At 34.8% G+C, this 15,293-nt stretch overlaps 1 protein-coding gene across 2 annotated transcripts in view; it reads left to right on the top strand.

Moving 5' to 3' along the window:
- The first annotated feature begins 1,717 nt into the window (after nt 1-1,717).
- The window catches only part of CLOCK (clock circadian regulator), a 35,903-nt gene continuing 22,327 nt past the window's right edge, over nt 1,718-15,293 (top strand). For both annotated transcript variants that reach the window (XM_080589481.1, XM_080589482.1), the window contains exons 1-8: nt 1,718-1,768; nt 4,244-4,334; nt 6,039-6,098; nt 6,503-6,651; nt 10,929-11,020; nt 12,435-12,524; nt 13,930-14,050; nt 14,620-14,733. In XM_080589481.1, coding sequence (XP_080445607.1) covers nt 4,288-4,334; nt 6,039-6,098; nt 6,503-6,651; nt 10,929-11,020; nt 12,435-12,524; nt 13,930-14,050; nt 14,620-14,733 — 673 coding nt within the window. In that variant the 5' untranslated portion in view covers nt 1,718-1,768; nt 4,244-4,287. The remainder of the gene's footprint in view (nt 1,769-4,243; nt 4,335-6,038; nt 6,099-6,502; nt 6,652-10,928; nt 11,021-12,434; nt 12,525-13,929; nt 14,051-14,619; nt 14,734-15,293) is intronic.

Raw genomic sequence — 15,293 nt, forward strand, 5'->3', positions numbered from 1 at the left:
CTTTCTGCTAGCTCTCACATGCATGCCATTTCGGCTGAGTTAGAGATCTATGCGGTTTTGGTTACAAAACCTTTTCCACTGTGATTAGCTTTCCTTTTGGTCTGGTTTAAGCTTGCCTATGTTCTTTTATAACATAAACATATTCTTTTCCTCCTCATCTTGAAATCCCTTTTTGAAATATCCTTAAAAACTTCCTCTTTTTTCATTCTGCTTTAGACATTTACAAATACAGTTCTGTGCCTAAGGTCTGTGGTGTTTTATCTTAAGTGTTTAATTGAGATTTTTTTAAAAATACACCTCTACAGACTGCAGAGATGAGATTTAAAATTTTCCTCATTAGAGCTCTGTTAGGAGCTGGGTGAGAGTTGGCAGAGTTCTTCAACTCAAGGCAGTTTAAAAACATAGGTTTCATGTTGCAGTCTCTGTAACCTAGCCTTCCTGGGACTCTTTGTCACTGTTAATGTTTGCACTTGTCAAATGGAACAAAACAGAAGAGGAGAGGAGTCTGCGAGCACCTGAAAAAGTAGGTCAATGGGCCAGCAGGTTATTTGGCCAGAAAAGAGCGAGTGGCTTCATTGAATCATGCTGTAATTGTTTTTCTCTTTTTGGCAGATTGGTCTGCTGTGCTTTAACTTCCTATGTTAATATTTACATCTCTATTTTAACCACTTAAGAGCCTCTGTTAGGTGCAGGGGAAGGAGAAATTTTATTTTTGTAATCAAATACTTTTTAAAAAAGAGAGATAAAAATTAGATATAATGTTTTCAGTAGCATTAATGAATTTAAGAGTAGTGTACGTTTAGTTTTAGAACCCACCTTCTTTTGAAAATTTAATTCATTTTATAATAACATTTATAGAAAATGTTACAAATATATTGTATAGCAAATATATAGGCACAAAGAAATGAGATAATGATGGGAGAAAAAGCTGATTTCAGGTGACTTAGAAATGTAGAACGTAGCATGGCTCAAGGGAAGAAGTGTATAAAAATAGATTTAATTGAAAAGTAATCATATAAAGAAGTCAGAAGTGAGTGATTATTTAAACTGGTGGTGGGTTTTTTATGGGAATACTGCATTTGTGACGTAAGTTTGGAATAAATTTTTGAAAGGATTTTTGAACTGGATTTTGAAAGAAGGGGTTAATGGCTGTGTCTGAGGCAGTAGCAATAATGCAGCTGGGCAACTTTGCTAGTCACCAGCAGCATTCTGCACATTCTGGAGTCCTGAGAGTAGCAAGTTTGGAGACGAGAAGACATCACTGAGAAAGCCAGTGGAAGCCCAAGTAAGAGTTTCAGCAAAAAGGATGTTTAAATAATGGCATATAGAAATTCTTTGAGGGTGCCATGTGGAAGTGAAGATGTAGATGGTGTTGTTGATACCATATTTAAAAGTAAAAATGACATAAAGATTAAAGATTGGCATAAAATGACAGCTTCTTGAAGCAGAGTTGAAACTGTTTCAGAATGTACTGCTTAACAAGGAAAAGAGCTTTAAGGCAAGGTGAATTCTGATAGCAAAACAATTGAGGTATTTTTAGTCGGCAGAATATCGCATTTATAAATTACTCATGTTGGAATTATTATTTTTCTTTTATTTAAAAAAAAAATTATAAAATCTACCAATTTTAAACCCTCCTTTTTTTTTTTTACAGTTCATAATTTAATGCTTTTCTGCAGAAGAGGATACATTTAACTCCACATAATTCTTCAGAAGAAACAGTGTTTCACCCCTGAAACTTCTATTTACAAGTCTCAAAGTGTAAAAGGTAAAATTGTATTCTTGTAATTAATAAAGTTCCTATGGCTTTCTGTCATCAACACTGAAGGGCTGAATAGCAATGGTAAAGTAGTGTCTTTTATTCTGCAGAAAATGACTGAATTTGATTCTTAGACATAGTCCTTGGTTTCTGTACTGTTTGCATTAAAGTTGCCTGATTTCACTGGATTTATCTCTGCAGTCTTATCCACTGACATGTATAACCACTGAGGATATTTAGCCTCTTGCAACTTTGGATGCAAAGAGGGAATGATCAGACCTTGAAAAGAGAGAAAAAAATGCACTACAGGTGCATTTCGTATAGTCTATCAGTTCTTTCAACTGTCTTGGGTACCAAATCTATCTGGGTCACCAGTTCTGACGTAGGATCTGTATACAGTAACAAGTGAATGATATTGTTGAATTCTAGAAATTGAGTGCTTTGTTAAAGTGGAGAATATTGATTCTTAAATTCTGATTCTGCATAATGAATACGTCAGGTATGTCAAAGATAAAAGTTTTTTTTGTGTTTAGTTACACACAGATTTTTCTTTTGCATATTAGTGGAACTGTATATCATTTAGCATATGGAATTTAATGTTATTCTTGATCCCTATAATGTCAGTTCCCAAATTTGTTGAAAACTTAACGCAGAGCTGAAAATGTAGTTAGTGCGTATCTGTATTAGTGTACATTTTACAAGCTTTATAAAAACAAGGTTCTAATTGGCTTTTTGATTCTAAACTTAATTCTCTGTCAGTAATGATAGTTTCCTTTTACTGCTGAGCAACCTAACCTCTCTGTTGATTGCTTTTGACAAGAATTTGAACAAACAATTCTCCATAATTTATTTTTATCCTGCTATTTCTGGCTGTTTTTCAAATGGTACAACTTCGTGACTTTATAAACCATGGCCAACTAATCTGGGGAATTTAATTTGTGGGAATGGCCAGTACAATTGTTATGTTGAAGTATTGGAGTGAAGGAATGGTTTACTTCCAGTGTCTCTGGAGAATAAAGGCAAGACAAAGCTGGGCCTTATTAGTTGAAGAAGCAGGTAAGGGGGCTCAAGAGGGCTCATGGGACTCTGGGGCAAAATAGCACGCACACCCTGTGATGCACCTTGAAAGAGATTGTGCTACAGCCCAGCTTTCCCATTTACTTCCCTGTGTCACTCAGTTCTGAAGCTTTGTGGACAAAAAAAAAAATAAAGGGCTAATTTTGTGCATGAAACATTCTTAATATGTGGCTGTTGTAGACCATGAAGCAATTTGGTTGGACCATAAGCTTTCTTCCTCAGTTTCCCTATCTATTCAAAAACTGGGATAAGATTTTCCTGGAACATTTTGCAGGCTGTCTGGACCTTGGAATAGCAGCTGCCATATTTCTTGTGGTATTACCACTGCAAGTTCCGCTGGATTTGGCACTTCCAGAAACAAACAAATCCTTCCTTATCAGAAACTATGAGTCACTGAAGTGACTAAAACCAGCTTGTTTGAAATAAATGTAATACCTTTATACTGTTAAGTTTATAGCATATTAAAAACTCCTGAAGATCTGCAAATTGAGCTCTTACATAAAACTTTTTGCTGCACACAGTTGTTCCTTAATGGCTGACAGTGTTCCAGTCCTGCTGCTCCCTGACTTTTTATATCAAAGGGAGAGGCTTAATTGAATTGTTTTATCTTTGGCTTTCAGTCTTTGATATATCTGTGCAATTTTATATTTATAATTTTGGGGTATCTAGGAATAGGTACTTATTGAATTAAATCCTTATTTTAATTTTAAATCCATTCTCTCATTGTTAATGTTTAATTCACATTCTTTGTTCAAAATAATATATGCACTTTAAAAAAAAAAAAGCAAGCAAAAGCCTCTTACTGAAGCTTCGTAATGAATAAAAGACTGCTTTAAGAAATGGCCAGGTTATCTATGACTTTATCTCAGTATAAAGATCACTTTCTAATAAGTATCATATTGTAATTTCACATGTCTAATATAAAAATCTGCTTAAAAAGAAATTATAGTAAGAAATAAATAACAGCTGTAAAATACTATTTCCCAAATGCTTTCTGTTTGCACAATTTCCAAATGGAATGTGTTACTACTTAGGAGGTTATTTTACATCTGTTCAGCCTTCAAAATCATGTAAGTCTTTTAGATAAAATGGCTAAAATAACAATAAAAAGCTATATCTGAATTTAGTCAGAAAAAGGGTTCTATTGGCTTAGTCCAAATTTGTTCATTGTAGCATTTAAGAAAACAATGTTCTCTTAAACTCTGTCATGTAAAATAAAATATTAAAGTCCAGGTTATAAAGGTAATGTAGGCTATATTAAAGGAGGTGGGAGTGCAGAGCAGATGGCTGGAATAGAGAGGAAGATTAAAAGCAGTTTATAGAGCAAATAAAAACTTCAGTATGCTCTACTGAAATACACATTTGTTCCTCCAGAGTCACGTTTTGATTTTTTTTCCTCTCTTACAGGCAAACGTACAAATGTCTACCACAAGACTAAAGTGTGATATGTTATGTTTTTTACCATAAGCACCCATAAAATGAGCTCCATTGCGGACAGGTATGTTAAGAAACACTGAGAGTTTTGGAGGGATTAGTGTTCAATGTTTTCTTTAATAATTGTATTATTATAGTTAATATATAGAGAACAGTAATTTATGCAAAAACAAGGAGTGAGTTTTTTGCTACCTTGATACAGTTATCTTTATAATTTTTAGATTCATTGTGTTGTAGTCATTGGAAATAGTGTTTTTATTGTTTGAGATGAATCTTAAAATGTATGACTTTTCAGACATGGAACAGCATCTGTGCAAGTTGAGTTGATTTTTTATGTTTACTTGATTTTTATTTTTTTAAGTACTTCAATATTTGATTAAGGAAAACAAATACACTTAAACGATTAGTGATGCTGCAAATGACAGTAAAGTGACCTGCTAACCTATTTCAAGGGAAAAGTAATAGCTGAGCCACGGTTTCTATTTGATTCCTTGCGCTGGACTTCCTTAGCAGCTCAGGTGATACTAGGTCCTTAATATGCCGGTTTTGAGACTTCAGGAAATGGAACTTGCATAAAACTTCCAGAACGTTAACCCCATTCTGAATAAATAACAATAAAAAACGTACAGCAAACCTTTTAAAAAGTTTATCTGACTTTTCATTTTTTAGTGAAGTTTGTTGATTTTCACTGAAACCTCAGCCATTTGAATATATTAATTCCTTCTGAAAGTTTATGCAGTAACACAGAAAATAGTTACTTCCTAACATCACTGCTTACCGTACTGTATGATTGGTTGATGATTTATCAGTTACAAATCAGAGAGATGAAGTAAGCTTTTTAGATGGACGGTTACTTGCCTCAAGGGAAGGAAATACTAGGTTGAAAAATTAACCTAATGTTAATGGGTGGACACAAAGCAGTCAGTGAGAGGACAGCACTAAATAGGCTGAAAGCAGGCAGAAGAAATGGGACAAATAAAATGTAAAAGTCCATTAAACAGCAGTTTTAGAAAACAGAACAGTTTTGCCTTACTTTTAAAAGGGAAATCAAACAGAGGTGTTGTATGAAGTACGCAGAGGTATCTTGAAAGGAAAATGTGTTCTGATTTTGGTATTTTATGACCTCTTTAGCAGTACAGTGGCAATTGTCAAGTTGAGGAAAAAATACATGATACTTGGTTAGGAACCAAATACAATGAATAATTAGTGTTACTGTTCCCAGTTAATTGTATATTTATAAAACTACTTGCATGGATGAGGTATAGCATATTTCTCAGCCCTCTTCCATTATTGATACTTCAATACTTAAGTAAAATGTACTTTCTTACTGTAAATTCTTGTAATATTTGTAATAGAAGTTGTGAATAAGTAGAGGTAACAAATTATTTTTGTCCTCTGATGTTTTCAAAAGGATAAGGTAATGCAAATAATCAAAAAGATGGAAAAATAGAATTAAATAGTGTTCAATTAAGTGTTTGCACAGGGTTGTGAGTTCTCATTACAAGCCTAAAGATGGGTCATGTCAGAAATGTATGTCTTTTTTCTTTCTTTTTAGTAAATGTCCTACAAGAAGAACTTGTAGGTGTCTTGGTTTCAGGTTGTTGCTGATGGCCCTTGTGAGACATCACAGTAAAACAATTCTTCAGTTTCTTGATGTAGATGAATGAGTGATGAATATTGAGGTCTTTTTTTTTCTTCCTTGCTGTGTTTGCACTCCAGAAGAGAGAAATTTTACCCTCTCACATTTATTTCTTTCTGTATCTTTCAGAAATGATGGAAGCATTTTTGATGGTCTGGTGGAAGAAGATGACAAAGATAAAGCAAAAAGGTAATTTTTTAGCTTACCTATGCTAAAAAATGTCGTATACTTGGACTAACCAAGAAGATTTCTAAACAGAATAAAAATGTGATTTTTGTGTAATCAACCACATTATTTAACAGCATTCTCTTACTGTTATTCTCTAGATACGTTGTATATTTGTAACTATGGTTCAATTATTTGTATTTTTGTCTAAGGGAGCTTTTCTCTGAAGGTTCAGGTGCACCCCTCCATGAATGAAGAAACCATTCTTCACACACTGGTGTCTGTGATTTCGAGTAGGTGTCTCTGTGTCAGTTCTCACAGCAGAGATTCTTAAGGGGTTGTTCCCATCAGGAACCTGGCAGTAGAACGTATCTTACTTTAAGTAGGTGTCATAGTTGCTGTAAAACGTTTTCTCTTTTGTTTTTCAGAGTGTCTAGAAACAAGTCTGAAAAGAAACGTCGAGATCAGTTTAATGTACTTATCAAAGAGCTGGGTTCCATGCTTCCAGGCAATGCTCGGAAGATGGATAAATCCACTGTACTGCAGAAGAGCATTGACTTTTTACGGAAGCACAAAGGTAATTAATTGTAACGAGAAGAAAAGTATTTCCAAGTTGTTAAAAATGTTTATGATATTCACTTGGTACATAAAACCATTAACAATTCTGCAGTTCCTTTAAGGAAATTGTCAAAAAAATGTAAAGGGTTCCTGAATAAGGTTATGATTATAATTTAGGTAGCAGAGGTATAACTGTTTTAGATGGTATTTTAGACGGTATTTTGCAAAATCAGTGTGTGTTTTTTGTTTGTTTTTATCCCATAGTTGTCAGACAAGTCTGTTTCATAAAGAGAAGCATGCATTTTTGAAGAAACCTTCAAGTTGTTTGTTATGTTCAGATGGAGACCTTTAGAATACAGCTGCTTTGCAACGTGCAGGTTGTAAATGTTGTTGTCTCCAGCAAGCTTTATTGGGCTAGGTTGTTAATGTGAGAGCATGCTATGCAGTGGTAATGCAGACCTGGAACATGGGCATTTTTTTTTTGCCTTTTAGCTAGAACACTGGGAAAAAAAAAAAAAAAGCCCCCACACAAAAATACCACACAGAAAATCTGTAAATGCTTTCAGCTGAACTTTCTGATTTCCAAGGCATACCCATTGATACATAAGCCAACGAGTGTGTGTTTTGTAAACTTGAACACTAACTGTGAAAACTAGGAATATCTGTGAACATCTTCACTATGTTTTTGTTTTGAACATCTTCGCTATGTTTTGGTTGTTTGCATCAGCTGATGGTTGGATATACTGAGATACGTTTTACTGAAGTTCATTACAGATTACTTCTGTTACCAAAAAATTCTTTGACTAAGCCTACACTGTTTATGGCTGATATTTCTGTATATGAAAAATCCTGCTCCTACACTTGTTCTTAATATGGCACCCTGTGGTTCACACTGCCAAAAACAAGATTAAAATTCAAGAAAACAAGCTCTTTCACTGTTAACCCATTTCCCTGAGGAATTTCTAAGCATGTATACTAACTAGAAAGCAGCAAGGACAAAATAAGCTACCATTAGGTTAAAAACCACAATAGATAAAGCTAGCCTAGGTAAGGCTAAGTGTGTGAATAGGTAAGTGATTATCAACAGTATGTTTGTCAGTTTAAGGTATGTTACAGTATGGTAAATATTTTTCCATGCCTGAATATGTCTCTTTGATTAGTATTATGGTCACGTTTCAAGTGGCACCAGATGTGTACTGAATAGTGCCATTAGAAGGGTAAACATAATAATTAAAATGGAAAAGGAAGTGGAATAATTTGTGCAAGAATGCATAAGTTGGTTGATTTTTTTTGCCAAATAAATGCTGATTATGCTGTTTTAGTTCCATGAGATAAGTTTTTCTCATAACAAATAGAATAGCATGAAAGCTCCTTTCCTGTAAAAGTTCTGTAGGCTCTAAAGTCTTCATAAAAGTTTGTTCTGTTTCAAAACAACTTTATCTTGTATTAGTGATTCCCTGTAATATAAAGCATAGAACGAACACAGCTGTCAGCCAGCAGCACCAGTTGTAACTCTTTGTCTTTGAAGGGCTTTCTTATTTTCATTGTTTGATTGCTGTTTTTTATGTGGTTTTGCTCGGTTGTTTCTGGTTTTGAGGATAAAAGGGAAAAAAAAGGAAAGAAAAAAAAAAAGCACTGGAGATGGATGCTTTTTAAGGCCTGGAGCTTTTGTTCTTCACCTGATGGGACAGAATGTAGCTTTGTGTGACTGCACGTTTCATATTAAGGTCTCTGAAGCTCTGCTTACAAGTGCATACCAGCATCGCTCTGCACTTTTTTAGATTAAAATATTTGGGACAAAATCTTGGCAAAGGTCAGAAGCTCTCTTTGCCTCCTGAGGCTCTTGGATCTGTTTGTTACATTAAAATAGAGTGACCCTAGCAGCAAATAAATTTTTGAGCAATGATTAGCTGCTTTACTGTTGAAAATCCTACTGTGTTCAGCCACCAGGTTTTGATTAGCTGTGTTGCTTCTGGTTCTTTCTGGACCATTTCCACTTTGGCTGAGCTTGGTACACCAGAAACAAGTCCAAATGAACTATGTTATCTGCTTATTGGCCAGAGTGGATTCTGTTTCTTATTGTAAAAAACAACAAGATAAGCGCTCTGAAATTATATTACTGAGAGCTTCTCACTTGGCAATACAGCTTTGAATCCTGCACCTTGCTTTGAATTGGTAAACAAGAAAATTGTGAAAATGCTGAAATACTGAAAAATTTAGCTTATTACGATTACAACTAGTAGATTTATATTCATACAGCCCACAGATAAATGCTACAGTTCTTGGCCCAGTAGGCAGTTTCTTTTGAGGACGCTCAGTACTAATGCCGAGTTGCTTCAGATCCACAATCTGAGGGCTGAGTGAGTTGAATGTGTGCAGGTTTGGTTGGGCTCCTATGTTTGGTGCCTGGCTTAGTAATGTGACCTCAGTCTCATTCATCTTTTAACACAATTTTTAAAGCATTTTTAACACATTTTAAAGCATTTCTCTGAAATTACCAATTGAAAGTTCTTTTCCATGTTGCTTTCACTCTGTTTTCTAGTGTTACACTTACTGCTTATACTGCTTATACTTACTGCTCTCTGGGACATTAAAAAGAATGCCCATAGTTGTGGTGAGATCATTCAGAACAGTTTGTTAAAGCATAAACTTCAGCATTTCTTCAGCGTAAATTCTGTCTACTGTGGAAACCAAAGTGATTTTTTTTAGTTCTGCACTGGGTTGGTTGTATGGACCAGAATGAGCCAGGGAATTGTGCTTTTCCAGTTCTAAAATGACAATTTTCTGTTTTGGGGACTGAATGCATTAAGCTTCTTGGATTTCACCTCTACGGTGATGGCAGTGCGCTTTATTTTCATGTCCTTTGACTTCCCACTCAGTGTGCAATATATGTATTCAGATGGAAAATTTAGGCTTGGGGTTATATTTAGATTTTGTTTATTCTCTAGCCCACTCTTACTGCTTTATGATACCATTTCAAAATGAATAGCAAAGGCCTGATGAAGTTATGCATTTTGTGAAATCTGATCGTTGAATATTTAGGTCCTTCTTATTTCCAGTCTTTTTAATTCCTCCTTGCAGCTTTCCACTTGTTGCCAGTTCCCTGTATAATATATATATAATAATATATTAGTTCCCTGCATAACATATAATAAATAATTCCCTGTTGTTCCCTCTTCTCTTAGTTGAGTATAAGGCTCTTCATGAAATTTTGCCCAGTTTGAGAAACAAAATTCTGAAATTTTCCAGCCTTTTGCATATTTAAGTCAATTCCAGGTTTTCTGTCATGTGAATTTCCAGGTTTTGAGCCATGTGAATTAACAAACCAGCTTATGAACTTCCTACAGATTTCTCCATTTGAAATCAAAAGCCATAAAGACACATTTTTGTTCTTCTGATTCATCTAAATGCTTGATTCACGTTTACTTGTTCAAGGTTGTTTTTACAACCAGTACCTCTGTAATGCCCTTGTTAGTCATCAGCACTGAGGTACTACGCAGTTTTGCTTCTTGTTGTTCCAGTTATCATTTGAAGAAGAAGCATTAGCTTTCACAACCCAGGGTCTACTTTTGCTCAGCAGCCTTTGCTTCTCTCACTTAGTATGGAAAGTTAATCTATATATTTCTCTTAAGTGCTACTTAAGAGAAGACTTAAGAGAAGACTGAGGGGGAATCTTACCAATATATTACAAATATATGAAGGTAGGGTGTCAAGAGGATGGGGCCAGACTCTTTTCAGTGGTGCCCAGTGACAGGACAAAAGGCAACGGGCACAAACTGAAACACGGGAGGTTCCAGCTGAATATGAGGGAGCACTTCTCTACTGTGAGGGTGACAGAGCACTGGAACACATTGCCAAGAGAGGTTGTGGAGTCTCCTTCTCTGGAGATACTCAAAACCCGCCTGGATGCTGTCCTGTGCAACGTGCTCTAGGTGACCCATCTTGGTAGGGGGGTTGGACCAGATGATCTGCAGAGGTCCCTTCCAACCTCAACCATTCTGTTACAGGAATCTGTTCATTTCCAAATTTGTCTCTATGTACAAATCAGACTTGCTAGTGATTCTGGATTGGAGTCTGTCATACGGCTCGTAACAGTCTTTGTTCCAAACCTACCCTTTTTTAATGTAACCTTATGTCTTTATAAACAGCAGAAAAAGGTGGGAAGAAGAGAAAGAGCTAACAATTTTTAGTGTAAAGGTTAGAATGACCAAAATTGTACAAGATAGTTGGGTACTGGGCGTTTAATGATCTTAACTGTTGGGTAAATCCTTATATTCTGTATTTGTTTGATTGTAGAAATTACTGCACAATCAGATGCCAGTGAGATTCGACAGGACTGGAAACCGACATTCCTTAGTAATGAAGAGTTCACACAGTTAATGTTAGAGGTACGTTATTTCTCTTTTCTTGGAAGTAGAATGTTACCTCACAGGGAGTGATTCCATGATGATGTTTTTCAGTTTGATGGCGTGTCTTTTCATTTTCATATTTTAATTGTATTCATGAAGGTAAACAGCTGAATTCTCTGTGCATACAGTTTAATGAATAATTGTGTTCTTTTAACTGCATTTTCAATGACATAAAACATCGTAACAGAACAAGTCTACAAATAAACATATTTACCATAAAAGTAAAGTTGATATTTTAAACTATCGACATAAGGAAGGTTCTAGTCAAATGAAACGTTACACGTAAACTGAAGTCCTAATTAGAAAAAGGCTTAACACATCCACTGTAACTTCTGAGGGATAAAGACCTTAACGTATTTACTTGATTCGCTTCCCAAAAATGGTGTGTGAGTTTTACTTTGCTAAAGAAGATTGCTTAAATAGTTAGATTACTACTAGAAATAAACTTTCAGTTTAAGCTATCATTTCCTTGAAAATGAGGATAAGTCAGTAAAACAAGTTCTAATAATAGCTGAATGAAAAACAAAGTAAATGAGCAAGCACTTACTGATTTTCATTCCATAGCTAAACCTGTTCTTTGAGGTGCAGATTAAAAACATTTAAAGTTTCAGTTTTCTGTACTTAAAAATGTGCCCCAAACCCTTTGTAGTTGGTTTATGTATTTTTACAGTAAGTTAGTGAAATAGTTGTTTCTGCTTTTTGAGATGTTTTGTAGCTGTTTCTGGTGTTTCTCCAGTCCCCTGACAAAATAGGCATCCGCAACTAATGACTTAAAGCTAGAAGAAAGCGATAAAAGAATATTTGTTGAAGACGTGACCTTTAAATTTCCTATTTAGAAGTTCTGTCATGCTTTTCTGTTTGGTAATGTTCCACCAAAAGACTGTCATGTTATTTTGAGTTTGAGCTAAGTAGAAGATAAGGCAATCAGAACTGTATCTCACAGTCTTCGAACTTAAATAAAATCCTGGTACAGGTTTCTCTTATGGAGATTGGGGCTATTGGGATTTTAAATACTGAAATACATGGATTTCACCACCTCTTTGACTTGTTCTTTTCTTATGATCATTTTTCCACCTCTTCATGCTTTTGCCTCTAGCTTTCTGATGTTTAAAGTGATGATAGAATTAAAAGTAACAGGCTGGCAGAGTGGGATGCCACAGAGATGGAGGAAATAGTGGTCTCTGAAGTCATAGTATTTAAGAAAAGAACGATATGGAAACTGTAATGCTCGTAGTGTAAATGCAAGACAAAGAACTTTCAATAGTGAAAAGTAATCTCATTTTTATAATAAACTCAACTAAATTTGGCCTAAATTCTTTTCCATGTTGAATATAACTAACATTTTTGAAATGCTGTTTCTTTTTATTTAACTGCCCATTATGTTTAATTTCAGGCTCTTGATGGTTTTTTTTTAGCAATTATGACAGATGGAAATATAATATATGTGTCTGAAAGTATAACTCCCTTACTTGAACATTTGCCAGTAAGTATGAATTGCTTTCTGTAACATAGCAGCTTGTCTGCAGATGCTGTTTTGCTCTGAGTACTAATATCTTTATTCTTTTTGACCTTATACAACAGATGTATGCTGCATTCTAATGCTTCTGCTTTTTCTTCAGCACAACTCCTTGCTACTGGTCTGTCTCCTATATTAAACATTTTGGAAATTCAGAATACAGTCAGCACATTTATGCAGGATTATGAAGTACCAGACTAGCTTCAGACTTGACTCTTCAACATAACTTAAACAACAAATCTAACTGTAGGAGACCCTTTAGAGTTCACACCTATCATAGCCTCTACGTGAGTTAGAAGAATATTGCTAAGGAACAATATCTTGGAATATATTTAAACTAGTTTTTTACTGCTTATTTGCCAAAGAACTCTTATAAGAAATACATTGCTGCTGATTCTGCTTTTTAGGCTACGTATATATTTTGTATTTTATTACATTCATTCATTTTTAATCTTGGCGGCATTGCTCACTGGTAAATTCAACATTCTATTTTTTTGAAGTTACCTTTGAATAAAGCTACTGTGAAATGCGAAACATTAGTACTCAAAGATGAAAACAGTTGATGAGTGGAATGGTGACTTTTTTTTCTACAAGAGATGGACAAATTATTAGTATGGGTTAGTTGTCATACTGTATTAAGAGTAATTCATACAACTTGGAGAGACATATTTTTAAAATGATTCTTCCAAACAAATTTCTCTACGGTATGCATCATACCAGCTTAAGAATTTTGAAAGATATACAGGTAATTGTGATTTCTAAAATATAGTGTTTAGCCAGTTCTCGGAGGCACAGTTATCCATTACAACGCATTTATGCGTTTAAACACTTGTTCAGTTTCGTTGCATTCATCTGTAAACTCCCAGTCCTGTGTACATAGTTGTGGAACTGATTATAAAACATATTCATAAAATCAATTCCAATTGGCTGTAGCTATTGATAATACAGTAAACTATTGTAGGGACATGCTGTCTTTTGTTATGAAATACTGTTTGGTTGTATTGGATGCCACTGACAGGTTGTAATTCCCTAGAACACCACTGTATAGTTTATAATTCAAATGCTGCTTTACTTGGAATTATTGCATCCCAGGGTGGTTAATACAAGCTCCAGCGTACTTCAGCGTGTATGTTTATCTGCTTCATAGATGGCATTTTTCATGAAGTGGTTCAGAGTGTCAAGACAAATCAAAATGAGGTTTTTTACTTGCAGAATGTTCTTTTATATTCCAGCTGGTGGCTTTATTGAGTCAGTAGTATTTTATAGATATTTTTCTGATCTGTGGCATTGTGTTGCATTAAAATAGTAGGATTTCTAATATTGCATGCATGCCTTGAATTATTTTAATGTTTATTAAATCTTTTTCTTTCAGTCTGATCTTGTGGATCAGAGTGTATTTAATTTTATCCCAGAGGGGGAACATTCAGAAATTTATAAAATACTGTCTTCTCATCTGCTGGAAAGTGATTCGTTGACACCAGAATACTTAAAATGTAAGTAGTTGCATTAAAAACAGTCTGCGCTGTATCAGTTCCTTTTCCAATGTTATTAAAGCAGAAGTGTATGGGTGAGGCCTGCAGAATGAAATATACAGCTTGAATGGAAGCACTTTTTGTGAAGGTGTTTTTTTTTTTTCCTTGAAGAGTAAAATTTTCAGTATTGCATTACATTTCACTCTCTATATTAGAAATGTTCATCTTGTTCACATAGTTTCTATTCCGACAATTCTAGCAGTTTACAAGAATGAAAACAGGTCAGCGGGTGTTGGAAGTGTATAAAGTTTTGTTTAGGGCAGCTGCTGCTTTAAGATAGTTCTATTTTTCATGGGTTCTCTGTTTCATTGGCATTCAGTCCTTCATGAAAAAATTCTAAAGAAGTTCTCCTTTTCTTTAGGTTAGTTAGTATCACGCTGGTTGAAAGCAGGGTGTGTAGCCGTTTGTAATCACCACATTTACAGTATCTCAGTATAAGTATGCAACTTAATTATTCCTGCTTTCCATTTCATGTTGCCTGTGTGCTTCATCAACCATGCAGTGTTTTAATTTGTTTGTTCTTTTTTCAGCAAAAAATCAGCTAGAATTCTGTTGCCATATGCTGCGAGGAACAATAGACCCAAAAGAGCAACCTACATATGAATATGTAAAATTTATAGGAAATTTCAAGTGTTTGAATAATGGTGAGTAATTTCCACCACATTGGAGTGGAATGCTTAGGAAGCTTTATAACTGAGCAGGCTTGGGGTGATTGTGCTAAACTTAAGGAAGAGCTAAAATTGTTCTTTGTTCTTTTAAAAGAAGAGTCTGAAACAGTTACATCACTTTTACGTTGTTTAAATGAAAATGAAGTAAAACTGCCTACTAGGTATTACATGCATCTTGTAAAGCATTTTTAAATTGAGTGTAAGAAAAAAATTACCTCAGTGCTTTAAAATAAGAGCCCAAATTAATTTAAGTATAATCTGTATTTAAGCAGATGACTAAGTAACTTGAGGATTGCTGATACTGAGTATTCACAATTCTCATTATTGTTGCAGTGAGCTGGGAAGTAAAATGTTTGTTTTTCCCCCGTTTCAAGTCTGTACTTTTTAATGACAGGAGTTACCACTCAGATGAGCGGATGGGCCTTTACAGAATTCGACTTTTCTGCACTGATTGACTTCTCTCTTCCACCAAATTTATTTTTATTGATTTCCACTTTTGTATTGCAGTATTTCAAGTTATTTTGGCCAGCCTGTGC

This window comes from Anser brachyrhynchus (genome assembly GCF_964034855.1).
Source record: "Anser brachyrhynchus genome assembly, chromosome: 4".
NCBI lineage: Eukaryota > Metazoa > Chordata > Aves > Anseriformes > Anatidae > Anser > Anser brachyrhynchus.